Below are 15,265 nucleotides of genomic sequence, written 5' to 3' on the forward strand. Positions count from 1 at the left end.
ATCTTGCTCATGGAAATAGCCCGCTTGCGCGGGAGCTTGATGTTGGAACGTAGGAGGAACGGAAGGAGGCGTACTGTTCGACCAACCGCTGTCGGAGCCTCTAGACGCGTACGAGCCTATTGAATCTCCTCGATTCACCGTCGTCGCCAGCGATGACGATGGTCGGTGGATTTCGCTGTCCTGGTAGCCCGACGAAGTGGTCGTCCCGTTTGTGTATGATGAGTTCCGTTCCAGTCCATTTGGATATGCCGAGGAGCCACCAGATCCAGTCGAGGTGGACCGACCGAGCACACTTTGATCTGTGAGGAAACGTCAGTCAAGGAGAACTCAAATACAGCACACAGGGAGCGAGGGTCCGCCGATATGCGCAGTCGCGCGCATATGGCCACCCATAGAAGGTCCTTTGGCATCACCTCGTGCCCCGATCCTTCCAGCCGTCCCAACGCTCTGGGTTTGATACGAAGATGGTACTCACAGCTAGCGCTATGGTTGAGCGGCGGTGCAGCGGACAGTGAAGAATTAGATTGTTGCGAGTAGGGCCTGTAGTCTTGCTGCTGCGAATAATCCGAACGGGAATATACGTCCGACATGTCCACCGTGGAGGGTGAACTCGGCGGGCGGTCATCGTTGCCGTATCCAGGAACACGAGCGGGCTGAGCGCCAGGGGGAGGACGCTGTGAGTGCGCGTGTCCCGGCGGGATTTGTGAGCGCCATCCACCATAGCTTTCGGGTTCGGGAACAGGCATGGGGTATTGCGAGCGCGACGTGCTGTCTGCTGACCCGGGGCGGTTGCTCGCTGCAGACGGACGCGGGTCGGGACGTACGGGGCATTCAGAGAGGGCAGACGGCCGAGCATGGCAGAGTTCGCCGGGGGATTGACTGGACCCCCGGTGTAAGCGTTGTGACCGTTCATGGGCGAATGCCCATACCGCCTACCCCTGTACGGTTGCTCGATCAACCCAGGACGCAGAGGGAGGGAATGGGATACTTACAGGTCTGCGCTGCTCTGCTTCTGGTGGAGCTCGTCCGGGTGGTACGGACGGGGCTCTGGCATCCCTCCGTACATGGATGGAGGGGGCGCAGCGGCTCCGGGAGGACGGGGTAGGGGTCGGGGGGCACGCTGGGAGGGAGACTGGGGGCCCGCCGACGGGAGTTGGGGCGCAGTTTGGCTGACCGGCGAGGGAGGTGGGCGTGGAGAAGATGGGAGGCCGTGGTACGAAGCTTCGTGGCAAGTTAGATCAAAACGGGCGGGCACTGCAACGGAAAGACGCACAGTTGGGAGCCGGTCGCGCGGATGGGAGCAGTCTGCTCGGCGTAGGCGTTCCTTTTCCTTCGCCGTCCTGGTATTGACTGTAGATGTGGTCCATGTCGCGATCCGGCGGCGGCGGCGGCGGCAATGGGGGCGGGTGGGCGTGGTAGCCAGGCTGGTCCGAGTTGGTGTTGGGGGATTCCTCGGAAAAGCCAGCGAGGACCTGGTGGTAGAGCTGCGCAAGATCCTCGTCGCCAGGAGGAAGTGCAGGGAGTGCGGCGACGGAGGACATGGAAGTGATTTAGAGAGAGATAGAGTACAGGAACGGCCGCATCGACCGGGGCGAGTTGGCGGCGAGGTCGAGAGCGCAGCGGCCAATCAGTCGTCCGCCTCGCCGCCTGCCTGTTTTTGGATCCCTTCCCAGGCATTGCCTTCGCCGGCCCGCGGGCCTCGACATGATCTTCAAGCTCGAACATGCCACACCCGACCCTCACGACCGCAACCATGGCCGCCGACCAGCCTGCTCGCATCCAGAAGACCGCCTCGTCAGTGCACGATGTCTCGGCGGAGAAACCGCCCTTCGGCTCGCGTTTCCTCACCGATAATGTCGACGTCTGGAGCCAAAATGCGTGGGACCACGTTCCACCTCCAGATGATCAGGATGATGTGATCTTGGCGGCACTAAGCAAACAGAAGAGCTCGCCAGTTCCCGAGAGCGACAAAGCAAAGTACAACGAGAAACCGGCCAAACATTGGTATGCATCACCGCCCCAGCTATGGAAAGTTCCTCATTTTTTACCAGGGACAACTTCTACAAGATGAACGCGAGCAACTTTTTCCGGAATCGCAAATGGTGCGTAAACTATCCACATATCTGCACACGGCATTCTGACTGATATCAGCACGCAGGCTTCATCTTGAGTTTCCCGATCTCAAACGAGCTGCTGATCCTGACGTGCGTGAGCTTCCACCATATCAACCGGCAGATCACATCGCTGACAGCCTGCAGGCCGGCGCCCTGACCGTCGCAGAGATCGGCTGTGGTGCGTACGGACAACCTTGACGATTTGCTCCGGAGCTAACTTCACTTGCAACATACCAGGAGCGGGGAACGCAGTCTTTCCCCTGCTATCAGCGAATCAAAACCCGCTTCTCAGCCTCCGAGCCTACGATTATTCTTCTCATGCAGTCAAGTTGGTCCAGGTTAGAATGCATGTCATATAACAGCTACAGCGACTAACGGCCGTGTCTGGCAGAATAACCCCCTATATCTCCAACCCCCTCTGGGCACTATTGAGGCCGCCGTGTGGGATCTTTCGTCGCCCAGCCTACCTCCAGGCCTTGAGCCCGGCAGCCTCGATATCATTGTTCTCATTTTCGTTATGAGTGCCCTCCATCCGGAAGAGTGGGCGAACGCCGTCGCCAACGTTCATAAAGTGCGCACCTTCCAATCATCCGCACAGAATATAACCAGGCATCTGAGATGCCCTGACCATCTAGCTCCTCAAGCCAGGCGGTCTTGTGCTTTTTCGGGATTACGGCCGATACGACCTCACGCAGTTGCGCTTCAAGGGCGGTCGTCTACTCGACGACAACTTCTACATCAGGGGCGACAAAACCCGGGTATACTTCTTCGAACTCGGTACGGCCTTTTCGGCCCTTTGGTCGCATTTCCGAGTCCTTGCGGCGTGGCTGACACGGCTCCATCTTCGCCGCAGACGAACTTGCACTCCTGTTCACCGGCAAGCCCGCCCCCGCAGCCTCGCGGGAACACGGCGCCATTCAGATCATCGACGAGACCGACGAGCCCGTCGAGTTATCCGCGGCCACCCCTTCCGACTCTGGTGCGAACACGCCCATCGTTGCCGAGGTCGATATCTCGTCGACTCCACCACCGCAAAGGTCTTCGCCCAAAGCAGGAGCAATCCACCCTGTCCTTGCTGGATCACCAGCGCCAAAGGAGGGCACACATCCGCTTTTCGCCATCGAGCAGTTGGGCGTGGACCGGCGGCTCATTGTAAACAGGAAGAGACAGCTCAAGATGTATCGAGTGTGGATGCAGGGGAAGTTCCGCAAGCTGTAATGTTGGAAAAGTAAGTAATCGGTGGGCATATAGTCAGTGTATCAGCCCCCCGCCTATTGCGATCAATGGGAGGCAACGATGCAACTTACTTTCGGGGCACTAATTGACACAACATAGCAGACAGGTGACACAAATTACGGTCAGCCAGTCCGACACGCTTGAAACACAATTCATAACATATGTGTGCCAACATCCTCAGCGCTCCCTATTTAATATCATACTATCAGTTCGTCCGCCTACGTACTTGACATCAACTCTGTCTCACTCAATCCTAGTAAGTAAGCCGTGGCCGGTTGGTTCAACAGCTAGTAATGTCGAGCGCATCACATATGACAGAACCCTCCGAACTCGCACGTCATTCAAGCCCAGTCCTAATATTTCTCCTTGTGCACCCGCTGTTTTGTTGCGGGCATCCAAGTCTATGCGGCTTGTTAGGTACCTGGAAGAAATGATGATCCCAGTGGCGTTTTTGGTGGTATGTGGGGACTCTACCAAATATTGTATGTCGCACAGGTTGAGATTTATGCTCAAGCTGAGACTGGAACAGTTATTATAACACGCCAATTATCAGCATTGACGACGAATATTGTGCACGGCTCAATAACTTATTTCCGTGTAGCCAGTGGATCCGAGCTCCAAGACGAGCTGTGACGTCACACATGGTGCTCGGGCGCGTCGCCACCGTGACGACGGCTTCCCAGCCGGGGGCCACGCAGCCCGACTGGCCGTCACGCGTGGCTCTCCAGCCGTGACTCGGTCTCGCTCCGCAAAGCCTATCCATACGGAACGTCATGGCCTCCCTCAGCAACTTGAACCGCTACCACCAACTGCCCCATATCTGCGTCTTGAACGTCTCTCTCAGCGTTCAACGATGCAGCTCGCATCCCACGGCTTGCGCGCCCTCAAGGGCACGCAGGCCCACCTCTTCCCTCCTGGGGGTGGGAGCTCACGCTCCATACACATTCCTGCTTTTGCCCCAAGGGCCGCACCCCCATCGACAACTCAGGCGACTTTCAAGTACGCGCGCGCCATCGCCTCGCGCTTCTTTGCGCACCTCACCACTCCGGGCACTCTTCGCGCACCCATCCCGGCAGGCACTGCGCCTCGCGCATTCCACAATGCGACGCGCATGCCGTCCATCCAGCAGCGGCTCTCGGGCCCCGCGCGCCACGTCCTCTCCCGCCCCCTCGCAACGCCCTTCCTCCCTCGTGCGCCGGCCGTGCCCCGTAACATGACACAGGTTGGTCTCGGTACCGCTCGCAACTTCTCGTCGGGCCGCCCGATCTTCCAACACCTCATCGAGAACGTGCCGGTGTACGCCCGCGCGTTCACCGAGGCGGACTGGGACGTCCGTATCGAGGAGGAGCGGGAGCGCATGCGGATCGAGAAGTGCAAGGCAAGACAGGCAGCGAAGGCCGTGGAGAAGGCGAAGGCTCCTTCCCGCCCCATTCGAATCACCGTCGTCCCCACTCCCGCCGAGAGCGCTGTCGAGGACAAGGAGGCCGAACTCGAGCACTACTTCCCCCCAGTGAAGACCCCTGAGGTCACTACGTACCTCCTCATCCCTCTGGCGCCCACTCCGACGTCGCGTCTCCCCCTCCCGGCCAACCCGTCGGCGTCCATCGCACACCCCCTGCTTCCGCTTGGAGTTGTTGCCTCGATGCACCAGTCGCATGGGACGCATGCACTACGGGTCAACACCATATTTGCACGTCTGGACACCGCACAAGTTTTCGATGATCCGAACGTACACTGCGAGGCGCGCGGCGACCCAAGTGGACTCGCCACCATCCTGGAGGTTCGCTTCGATGGTTGGACCGCCAGCAAAGTACGCGGCATCATCGGCGAAGCGGGCCAGGGGTGGTGCGTTCTCGACGAGGTGTGGCCCGACGACGTCCATGCGGAAGCCGCGGAAGTCGAGGCCGCACTCGACGCGCTCTCCACGCTCGACTCGGACGCCGAGCTCGATGCGCACCTCTCGCTCTCCGGCCTCTCCGGGCTGAACGCGAGCTGGAGCGCGTCGTCCGAGCAGGTCGACCCCGCGACCTCGTTCGTGCTCCCGACGCTCGACTTCTCCGCGTCGTTCCCCGCGCCGTCGTGGTCCGGTCCGCATGCAGCCGCTGCGCCGCCAGTGTCCGACCTCGAGATGCACAACGCGTGGACGGAAGTGCACAGCCGGACGAGCTCGCCGATGGGCTTCGAGTCTGACGCGGACTCGGACCTGGGCTCTGGGGACTCGGATTGGCCCGAAATGTCCAGCGCTCGTGGGTCCTGGACGGGGGGCCGCTGGGTTGGGTTCAGCTCGCAGTTCTCGGAGAGGATGGGAGGTCGCGACGGGCCTCGGGAGGAGTTGTTTTGATGAGTAGTCTCGACTCTTGTGGATCGGCTTTCTGTTGATCGTGGCTCATTGTCCACCATGCACACTCCTTGTTGGCTTGCACGTCTCTTGTACACAATTTCAGTGTCTCTGAAGTAACGAAATTACATGATCAATGTACTCTGTCATTCTGACGCGTGCAGGTGCGTTTGTTGGAGGGCGAGATCACGAGTCTTCGCTCTGCGCCCGGTAAAACAGGGCGCGCTCACCCAGCTGTATGCGGGCACGATGCCCGAAGATCTGGACAACCACGCAGAGGTACGTGCACCGCACTGTCATATTGCCGAGATATGCATGCGGCTTCGATTGTGCAGGTCTTCATGCGCGTTCCCTATTGTCCCCCTAATCAGGACTGTTTGACAAACGGAGGTCCGACCACTCCTGTCTCAACACACCCTCTTCCTCTCCACCACCATCTCTGCCCTCCCTTGCACCTTCCCCTCTGCGTTCTTGCCAGCTATGCTGAGAAAACCTCGCCGGGCGCCGCACAAGAAACCCCGTCTCGCCAACGATGACGCCAGAGATGACAGTGCATCCACAATCACAATCTCCTCAGACTCCGAACCGGGCATGGTCGTGGACACAACTACGAAGCCATTCGCTCGGTCTCGTCGCTTGGTCGTGAAAGGGATCATGGAGTTGCCGGTGGAGGTACTGGAGATCGTACGTTCAATTTCGATTGTTTGCCACCTTCGACCCTCGCCAACCACCCGGATCAGATACTGTCAAATGCACATCCGCGGGATCTGTGTAGCCTAGTTCGAGTCAGCAAGACTTTCCGGGCGTACTTCCTTACACGCAGGATGGAGCGCGCATGGCTAGCATCTATCAAGGCCGCGGATCCGCCGCTCCCGCCTCGTCCGGAGGGGATGAGTGAGACAGCATGGTGTCATTTCTCGTTCGTTCCCTGCTGCCACGTATGTATCAACACCCTACCCCTTCCCTTGTTTCGTTGCCTCTGAACTCTTTCAAACACAGGTATGCGGCAGCCGCGCTGACTCGATCATCTGGCCGTGGTTCAAGCGCTGCTGTAAAGCGTGCACATTTACCGAGTATGTGCAGCGGGAATACAGCTGCGTTTTGCAGTCGCTGACCAACTCTTCTCAGATCGTACGGGTATATGGAAGTAGTGAAGCTGATCTACCTGACGTCTGGAATGACTCGTCCATGTGACCTCTCGTGTTTATTCGAAGAAGTTGTTGTCGACGTTCGCGGAAAACCGGGGTAAGTGGCGCATCGCGCGCAGCAGAAATGCAATTACGTTCTCACCTTCCTCTTACGCAGACAAGATGGCTATCGCTCCGGCTGGAGATATCACAAATGCCAGGTGAACGACTTCCTGGACACACTCAAGCCGCTCAAGGGCGCGCAAGGCCCCGGGAGCGACTGTGGGAGGCGCTCTTTGCAGCACAGAAGTCTCGGCTGAAAGATCTCCGGAAGGTATGTGGAATAGAGGTACTGGCAAATGAACGCTGGCTCACCGGCTATCTTCAGCGCATCGAACCATACCGCGATTGGAACGGACAAGAAGTGCGTGCCCGTGACAATATTTCGGCGGACAAACGTGTTGCTCGGTTCAACGAGTGAGTCTGGCGGCTGCATAGAATGCCGCGGGATCTGAAAAGCCACCCATTGTTATCCAGGATCCTGGAGCGCCTCAAAGAGACGGGGCGTGCGCCGGAGCTCGAGAAGATGAGCAAACGTGAAGTTGACGGGCTCATCAATCTCCCTACTATGGCCACACTACTCATCACGGAAGGTAAGGCTTCCTACGATCTTTTCTTTTCTTTCCAGGTCGCTCATGGTGCGCCCTCTCACGATGTCCTCCCGGTTTCTTTCCATGTTGTTGCGCCCCGCAACAGAATTGCAGGAAGCATTGAAGGTCCTCAAACCCGTGTTCACCGATCACCTCAACAGGAGACTGTGCGCCGAGCGTTTACCCATCCTCGAGAGCGCCATCGACCGGTACTACCTCCCCAAGTACCCACGCACCCCAGAGCAGGACTACCGCCTCCGCTTCATCCACTTCGCCCTGGCGGAGCCCATCAGGGCGCTCGTGCTACGCCCTGAGGACAAACCCGTCACCATCGCCCACTTCGTCGCCGAGATGGGCAACGTCGAGAGCGCGTGGTGGGCCGAGCGCAAGGCCGCTCTCCGCGACAGCGTCATCGAGATCTTCAAGCTCGCGGGCGTCGGCCTCCCCACCAAGTCGTCGCGCACCGACGTGCTCGACCTCGCCGTCGCGGGCGTCTTCCGGTGCAGGAACTGCAGGTGCTTGGTCTTTGGCGCGCGCGCGGCGATCCTGCACCCGTGCCGGGAGAAGAGGACCATCAGCAAGCAGCACGACGTGTACGTCGCGCTCGCGCTCGCGCGGGACCGCGGCCAGCCCGAGGAGGTGCGCTCGCGGCGGGAGCCGACGTCCAAGCCGTCGCGGGAGGTAGCAAGTTTCGAGCCATCGCGCGTGCCGCTCTTCGATCTCAAGCGCGTCTCCGCGCTCGTGAGCGCGATGGGGCTGAATCCGGCGGAGGCGACGTTCGAGCAGCTGCGCGAGTCCGCAGCGAGGCTAGTGTGTAGGACGTGCACGCCAGCGCGGTGCAGGACGGGGCACGCGGCCGCGGAGCCACGCGATATTAGGATCTTTGGCTGGGAGGCGGCGGTGAGTTCCCGCGCTCATTTCCGGAAATTGAACGCGACACTGAGCTGGGTGTGTCCAAGGTGTGGCACATCAGGGACTTCCACGAATCGAGCGGCCGCATGCCCCTATGGGAGCTCGTTCCCGAGAGGCACATGGACGCTGTCCGCGACGCCGAGGCAGCCCGGATCTCTGAGGAGATTTTGTTGTCGGGAAGTATCGTTTGGGCGTGCTTCATGTGTGATTGGACAGGATGTAATGGTGCACTCCGGCACTGGAGGACCAGGTGAGTTCGTGAATCGTTGTCTCTGCTTGTGTGCATTAACCAATTCTTGTAGACATGATGCGACTAGCCCGGACACAGCAATGATGACGGTGGAAAAGAAGATGTATCCTCATCCCTTGGAGAATACCGTCAACGTAGGTCCCTTGACCCTGAACCTCCCGATGTAGTTGCAGCCGTCATTGCTGGGTATAATGTTGCCATAAAAAGTTCCAGAGTATAAAGCTACAAAGATTCGCGCGGCAATTATCATTACTACCGTTACTGGGACCGCCAGGAGGGCATGGATGCGTGACTGAGCCCCTACTTCTGTAAGCGTCTTCGCGACGCGCCAGACCTCGACAAAAGGTATGTCTATCATCAAACTCAATGCATTAAGGGGGAATCGAACCCCCGGCGGGTCGATGGCAACGACCCAGGTTACCACTACCCCATTAATGCCTAGTAATTGATTGCACTCTACTTTCCTTAGCAAAAGTAGAGCTAGTCCTCTTTCGAACTGCTGTGATTTAAAGCATCCCAATCGATACCGCAATGTGCGAGAAGCGACGGTGGTCCAAATGCGCAAGGCAAATCACCATGACCTCACCGCCCTTCCCGTCCGTGTTTCGCGCACCCGCTCGCGTGTGCATGCCGCGGCTCGCGCTGCACCGACCTTGACTCAAGATCCCGATCGCCTCGGTCCCTTGCTCCCGTCGCGATGCGACCATGTCGGGCTCAAGCCTCGATGGGCGTAGGTCCATATAGGCTCGCTCAAGGCGGTGCAGTGCCGGTAGCTCAACCTATGCCGACCGTGCCCTCGAGCCGTCCGCTCGCCAGTCCTTTCGGCTCTTTCATGACGACCAGCCCGCATCTATCTCGAGAGGTCGAGCCAGCCCATCGACATCCGACACGTAAGTATCCACCCCGCACGACTGGGGAGGTCGTTCGCGCGCGGCTTCGCGGTACCTAAAGGCCTGAAGGCTGCCAGGAGGACACGCTCGCGTGAATCGCGATTCGTGATGCACGGGACGTGCCTGCGCTGACTGTACGTCGGACCGGTGGTGGTTTGCATTTGCATTCGTCGACAATGGTGCCGAGTGCCGAGCGCTCCGGCGCCGCTGACTGCGTGCGTGGCCCGACGCCACACCAAACGAAGTTGGAGTCCTCAGCGTGCATCGGAAGGACGAGTCGAACGTGGAACGCTGATGAGGATGTGGGCAACGACTGTGAGCGAACGAGGGGCAGCGGCTGGGGCGGAGCGCACTGGAAGTACGACTTCGGCCTCTCCTCTTAGGTGTAGCACGGCATCGCTCTGGCGCTCCCGTAACCTACGGTATCATTGTGTGGATCTGAGCTACATCAAGTATGCGTCGTGTGCGTGTGAGGGGAATCGCGAGAGTGTAGTACGAGTAAAGTATTCTGTTGAAGACTGCTGAGAGGGGAGGATGATAGAAATTAAGCACAGAAGGTGCTGAATAAATAGCTACGGTATGTGGAGAGCAAGACTATGACACAAGGGAAGCAGCTCGTTGAGTCGTAAATCGTAAATCGACGTAGATGCGGAGATGCGGAAAGCAGCACTCGAGGGACGGGAAGTAGATACAGCATACAACACTCTGACAGATCTTATGCAAGCACGGCGAGTTCCTCCACTCACCATCATGCAATCGCGCTCGTCAACCACCTGCCCACCCGCGCGCACCCTCTCTAGTATTGCGGAAACATGTCCGCCGAGAACCCGTCGCCCCGGAAGCTCTGCGCGTCCCCGACCGGGAAGAAGCCCGTCTCGCGCATCAAGCTCGTCCACTGGTCCCCAGCGAGCCCTTCCGAGACCATCGAGCCGTCGAAGATGCCCTGCGACGCGCCCGCGTCCATCCGCACGCACGCCGGGCCGTTCCCGCCCCCCGCCTGGTGCACGCCGATGCCCGGCGGGCCCGCGACCCCGCTGAAGAACGCGGCGTTGACGTCGGGGATGCCCCCGGGTCCGGGCGGGAGCGTGTCGAGCCACCGGAGCGCGTCCATCGCCTGCATCTGCTGCGAGGCCGCAGCGCTCGGCGGTGAGGGGAGAGCTTGGGCGAGGCCGCGCTGAAGGGCGACGTCGGCGAGGCGAAGAGGGAGGCGTGTGTGTCGATCGGGACGCCGGTGTCCATATGCGTGGCCCGGTGACGCGCCTGGGTTCTGGTTCTGGTTCTGGACGAGCGAGATCGAGGCGGTGGAGGGGAAGAGGGAGAGGTACTCCATGAGGCTGGGGTGGACGCCTCCATGTGCTCGTCCATCTGGTTCGTGCCGTCGTCGCTGGGTGTAGATGCGCTTTGCGGTGACCCGACCGACTGTGGTGCAGGGGTCGACGTCGTCGACGGAGTCGTGCCAGACGGAGGGGTCGACTGGTCGGAGGATGCGGAACGCGGCTTCGCGAGTGTCTTGTGCCTGCGGCGAGAGAGAAGCTTGTTGGTCATGACGCGTGTTTGACCCCCGAAGATGGCGAGCTCGTCCGTGAACTGGTCTTCCGGTCCAATGTGCAACTGAATATCGAGGGACGGTGATAGGTGCCTGTTCCGATACTCGTTGAAAGCGGTCAGAGCACGTTGCCGAAGGTTTTGCAGAATAGGCTGGTTACAACAGAAGCAACATGTGGTTAACAGGTTGTTCTCAACGTGGCGTGGGTGCGGATAAGACGTACAAGTGCTTGTCGAGCGCGAAGACTGTGCTGAGCACCATGCTCAAAGAAGTCCACAGCAAGTTCCAGATCAGTGAGTGCACTCGGCGCCATTGTTGCATTCGGTGACCGTGTGACAGTGCTACCAAGGATGACCTGGGTTAGGCGGGTCAGCAGCCTTTCATGAAGAAACCATGCTCTTGACTGAACCATAAGGGCAGTAATTCGACTGAGAGAAATTACTTACAGCAGCTGAGAACGCGTGCGTCCACATGCTCCAGAATCGACTGCAAGCTCTGGGCTGAGAAGGAGTGGTTGTAAGATCAGAAGCACAGGCAAGGAGGGACATAAGTACCATCTGTTCCAATGGTGCAGGAAGCTCCGAAGCAGAATGGAAGCGCATCGATTGGCGGCGAGGAAGGACGGCGCATATGGACTTGCCAGAGGGTTTGTGGGATGATCGAGGAGTGCTTGCGCAAAGAACGTCCGATGAATGTGGATCATGGCTGTAACATGACACATGCAAATGTTTGATTTTCACAGCTCGATGAGGTTGAAGAAGCACGTACTGATGCTGCGGAAATGAGACAAGAAGAATGACCGCAAACCACCGACGGGTTCTTGTAGTTCGCTTCGTCTGGCCTGAGGTAAAGCCTCACATTCGGGAGGGTGGTCTGCCTGATTTGCCGATCAAACTCCAGCACCTGCGCGTATGAAGGCGCCTTCGCGGCGAGCATCCCGTCCATTACGTTGAAATATATGTCATGGATAAATTGATGTCGGAAGGGCCAATCTGTCCCGGGTGAAAGATCTCCAAGTGAGCACGCATGATGAGTGTCAAGAAACCAGAAATACTAACAGCCTTCCAGACCGCTATCGTCTCCAGGGGTCGGTACCTCATCCATTTCTGGCAGTTGCAGTCGACGTAGATTTGAGACAACGCAGGTGGGCGGCCGAGGGCCATGCACTAGGGTGCTTCAGTGGCTGGCGGCGCGTCAAAGCCGTTATCAGGACGTACATGCATCATGTCCATGCCTGATAGCTCCCAGAATAGGTTCCGCCTCCGTTGGACGTGCTTCTTCTCGAGCTTCCACGCCGCAGAGTCACGATCTACACATCACCGGATCAATCAGACAAACGGCGAGGCGACCAAGAAAGGATACGGACGTAATCCAACCTGAAAAAGGATGCTCGGACCTCAGTTGGCCAGAAATCACCACATCAGCGGGAAACACTTACGCTTTGTGCTATCTTGCGGCAAAAGATATAATCCTCCAGGCGCTCTCGAGCGAGTACCGGGCGTGCAGATGCTATGGTACGCGCCCATGATGGTCAGCGCCTGCACCGTCTCTAGCTCTTGGGACTCGAAGATGGGGCGGAGGGAGAGCGCCGCGCGGCCCAGGCGGTAGTACGTTTCCGCCTCGGCGCTACATGGAGGAGGGTAAGATCGACGAGACAGCCCGCGGCGAGTACGAAGAAGAGAGTGGCGAGTAGATGAGGGCCTCGGCCATCATCCTCCTACTACCCTCGCGGTAATAGCTATTTTTGGTGGGGTCGTTCTTGCACCGGTAAATAGGAACGAGAATGTCGTCAATGAGCTCATCTCGCTTGATGGGCCGGGACCACCAGGAGAGTTGTTCTAGGTAAGTCTCACACAGCGACCACGCACGGGGCTGAGGGGGGAGCTGTTCCTCCAGTTTTTCGATGAGTGCGTCTATACCGTCTTCAATGATGGTGAGAGGGAAGCGATGGCGATGTTGGCCAGTTCGGGGTCAAGGTTGGGAACAGCCTCCCCTTCGTCGTCAATGTTGGTGGCCTGGCATGGATAAGCGCGGCGTTCTTTTCGTCCGATGGAACGTATGACTCACCGATAGCATTGTCTGAAATTGGTAAGTGATTAGTGGGTGCAAGTACGCTGGGCGCTAGACTCTACGCACCTCCGAGCCCGCCGATCGACCGAAGTACTTGGACTCTCCATGTTCCCAAGGCTCAGCGTCCCAAGCGCGTCAATATTTGCTGCGAGCATGTCTCTTGTGTGTTCATCGTCGACGGTGCGGCGTACTTCAGCTCCAAATTTGACAGAAAGAAGCTCATCTCGGAGGAGGGGATGTCGTTCGTGCGAGATGCCTGCCTGGAAAATGGCAAGGCGTCTTCTAGTTGTCGTATGCGTTCGCTCATCTCGGAAATCTTGCGGTGGAGTTGATCAGTATCGGCGAGGATGAATCTTGGGGGTCACTTGAGGACGTGCATGTATGCGCGCGACAAAAAACCGAGAGACAACCTTGTTCCCTGCCCGGCGACAAACTGCCTGTATGCGCCCCGCCAACCACAGCATCGAATTCAGTATGAGCAGGAGCGACGAGGGGACCAGAGTGGGAGATATAACGGAGGAACGGACCATTGGGACATATGGACGTGCAACCGCGGCGGACACATGAGCCACACGGAATCTTCTTGTCACATTTGAGCTTGAGCCTGAGGGGGCGTGGAATTCGAAGGCAAGGTAAGACCGCGCGTGGCCCAGTGTGCGGATGGTGCGTACCTGCGGCACTCGGCACAGGAGATCTCCCCTCGAGCGCGCTTGAGCTCAATCTCATCGTCGGTGCTGATCTTGCGCGAGTTCCGGCGGGGTCGGAGGGCATGGTGGTCAAATGGGCGCGCGCGGGGGCGCGGAGGGCATGCAAGATAGTAGCGGGGGAAGGTGGAGAGGGGAGGGGAGGAGGGGCGAGCGTGTAAGTATGAGGAAGTACGAGGCAGCCGAGCGCGCGCGATCGCGCGCGCGGCTCTCAGGCTCCGGGCAAACGCGTGGGCGGCTCTACGGCGGTCGACTACGACTCCGAGCCGCCGATGGTCGCTGACGCAGCCCGCCGCTTGCTCACCGCTCTGCTCGCAGTCGTGGCTTTCCGTGGCGCCCCTCCTGTGACTCATCGCTCACTGAGCGCTGATTCAACGTTGAACATTCAAGCCCCACTGCTGTTGAACGTTGACAGCTCTTGAAAGGTTATGCCCTAAGAACGTCCACCTCCCCAGTCGTTGGTTTCCTCCGGCCCTTTGGGCGCACAGCACCATATCCACGAATGTCAAGCTCGATTGGGGCCACTCCAGCCTCTCAATGCACAGGCTAGTCTCTGTCGCGGCGGCCATGTAATTGCGTTCAACCTTCTCGGTCTAAGTGCGGCGAGCCCACTGTCAGGCCCTCAGCGCCGTCCAAGTTCAAACCCCTCTTCTCCCGCCCCACGGGAATCACCATCAATCCCACAACACCGCCGCCGGCCCACCCTCCAACGTCCCTGGTCAAGACCCCAGGACCAAGGGCCAAGCGAGCCTGTTGAATCGCCACTGCACCTCACTGCACCCTCCCGCACCCACAGCCAAATCCGCACGGCGCAAAACGCAGGACTCTCCCGTACGTAAACACCGATCCCGACCGAAGGCCTCTTGACGCTCGCTCCAACCCAGCCGCACCACGCCCCATAGCCAACGGATCGGCGCGCGCGTGGCAGGAAGAGGCCTCAGCGTCGATCCCCTATCGTGCGGTCGTGACTGTGGGTCACTCTTTCGGACGCAGTAGTACTTGTCCCTCTCCCTCCAGGACGTGCGATTCCCCACCGGCCCCACCTTGCCCCCGCGCGAACCCCGGCGGCGACTTGCAATTGCACACAACGCGCCCGCGGTTCCGCGGCGCCCCCATACGCCCGTCAAGTCGGGACTCGGGACCGATCCCACAGCGGTTCCCCCGAGTTCGCCGGAGCCCAGAACCCACGGTCCAATTCCCGGGCCCTATCGACATCTCTGCCCTACGCCGCTCCGATGCTGCTCGGAGTCCGTGCTCGTCTGTGCTCGCCCTGGCAGAACGTCCCGGGCCGCACCATGAGTCCATGACTCGAGCGCGGTATGCGGGGTACCGTCAAAGTCAGGGTCGTGGCCTGTAGCGTGATCGCCTTCCCAGCGCGCGGACCGGGACATGAATCCGCAGTGAATATAGGCGCGCCAATCGCTATCC

The 15,265-nt window shown here is 59.1% G+C and overlaps 4 protein-coding genes and 1 non-coding gene across 5 annotated transcripts; 3 read left to right on the plus strand and 2 right to left on the minus strand.

Moving 5' to 3' along the window:
• Positions 1–1,753: 1,753 nt before the first annotated feature.
• On the plus strand, positions 1,754–3,332 carry BXZ73DRAFT_42373 (methyltransferase; the record flags this gene model as incomplete). Its single annotated transcript, XM_048018943.1, has 8 exons — positions 1,754–2,004; positions 2,052–2,102; positions 2,159–2,204; positions 2,259–2,292; positions 2,352–2,452; positions 2,506–2,685; positions 2,750–2,891; positions 2,968–3,332. 8 exons carry the CDS (start codon positions 1,754–1,756, stop codon positions 3,330–3,332), a joined length of 1,170 nt encoding a protein of 389 aa, XP_047880634.1.
• An 871-nt stretch (positions 3,333–4,203) lies between these two features.
• BXZ73DRAFT_42527 (uncharacterized protein) lies at positions 4,204–5,691 on the plus strand (the record flags this gene model as incomplete). Its single annotated transcript, XM_048018972.1, has 1 exon — positions 4,204–5,691. One exon carries the CDS (start codon positions 4,204–4,206, stop codon positions 5,689–5,691), a length of 1,488 nt encoding a protein of 495 aa, XP_047880635.1.
• A 246-nt stretch (positions 5,692–5,937) lies between these two features.
• Positions 5,938–8,794, plus strand: BXZ73DRAFT_98614 (uncharacterized protein; the record flags this gene model as incomplete). The annotated part of the gene is made up of 9 exons (XM_048027740.1): positions 5,938–5,967; positions 6,903–6,933; positions 6,994–7,036; positions 7,083–7,149; positions 7,204–7,292; positions 7,353–7,513; positions 7,572–8,365; positions 8,425–8,627; positions 8,680–8,794. 9 exons carry the CDS (start codon positions 5,938–5,940, stop codon positions 8,792–8,794), a joined length of 1,533 nt encoding a protein of 510 aa, XP_047880636.1.
• Positions 8,795–8,994: 200 nt separating this feature from the next.
• BXZ73DRAFT_t52 lies at positions 8,995–9,065 on the minus strand. Its single transcript has one exon. It is a non-coding gene; the product is annotated as a tRNA-Gly (tRNA).
• A 1,248-nt stretch (positions 9,066–10,313) lies between these two features.
• Positions 10,314–14,406, minus strand: BXZ73DRAFT_88507 (uncharacterized protein; the record flags this gene model as incomplete). Its single annotated transcript, XM_048024976.1, has 17 exons — positions 10,314–10,901; positions 10,934–11,215; positions 11,287–11,418; positions 11,510–11,556; positions 11,610–11,768; positions 11,864–12,055; positions 12,122–12,158; positions 12,188–12,229; positions 12,281–12,372; positions 12,498–12,513; positions 12,582–12,689; positions 12,720–12,901; positions 12,932–12,985; positions 13,234–13,412; positions 13,657–13,737; positions 13,805–13,872; positions 14,221–14,406. The coding sequence occupies 17 exons, from the start codon at positions 14,404–14,406 to the stop codon at positions 10,314–10,316; spliced, it is 2,445 nt and encodes an 814-aa protein (XP_047880637.1).
• Positions 14,407–15,265: the final 859 nt, after the last annotated feature.

This window comes from Epithele typhae, assembly GCF_022376455.1.
Source record: "Epithele typhae strain CBS 203.58 chromosome Unknown BXZ73scaffold_8, whole genome shotgun sequence".
NCBI classification, from domain to species: domain Eukaryota; kingdom Fungi; phylum Basidiomycota; class Agaricomycetes; order Polyporales; family Epitheliaceae; genus Epithele; species Epithele typhae.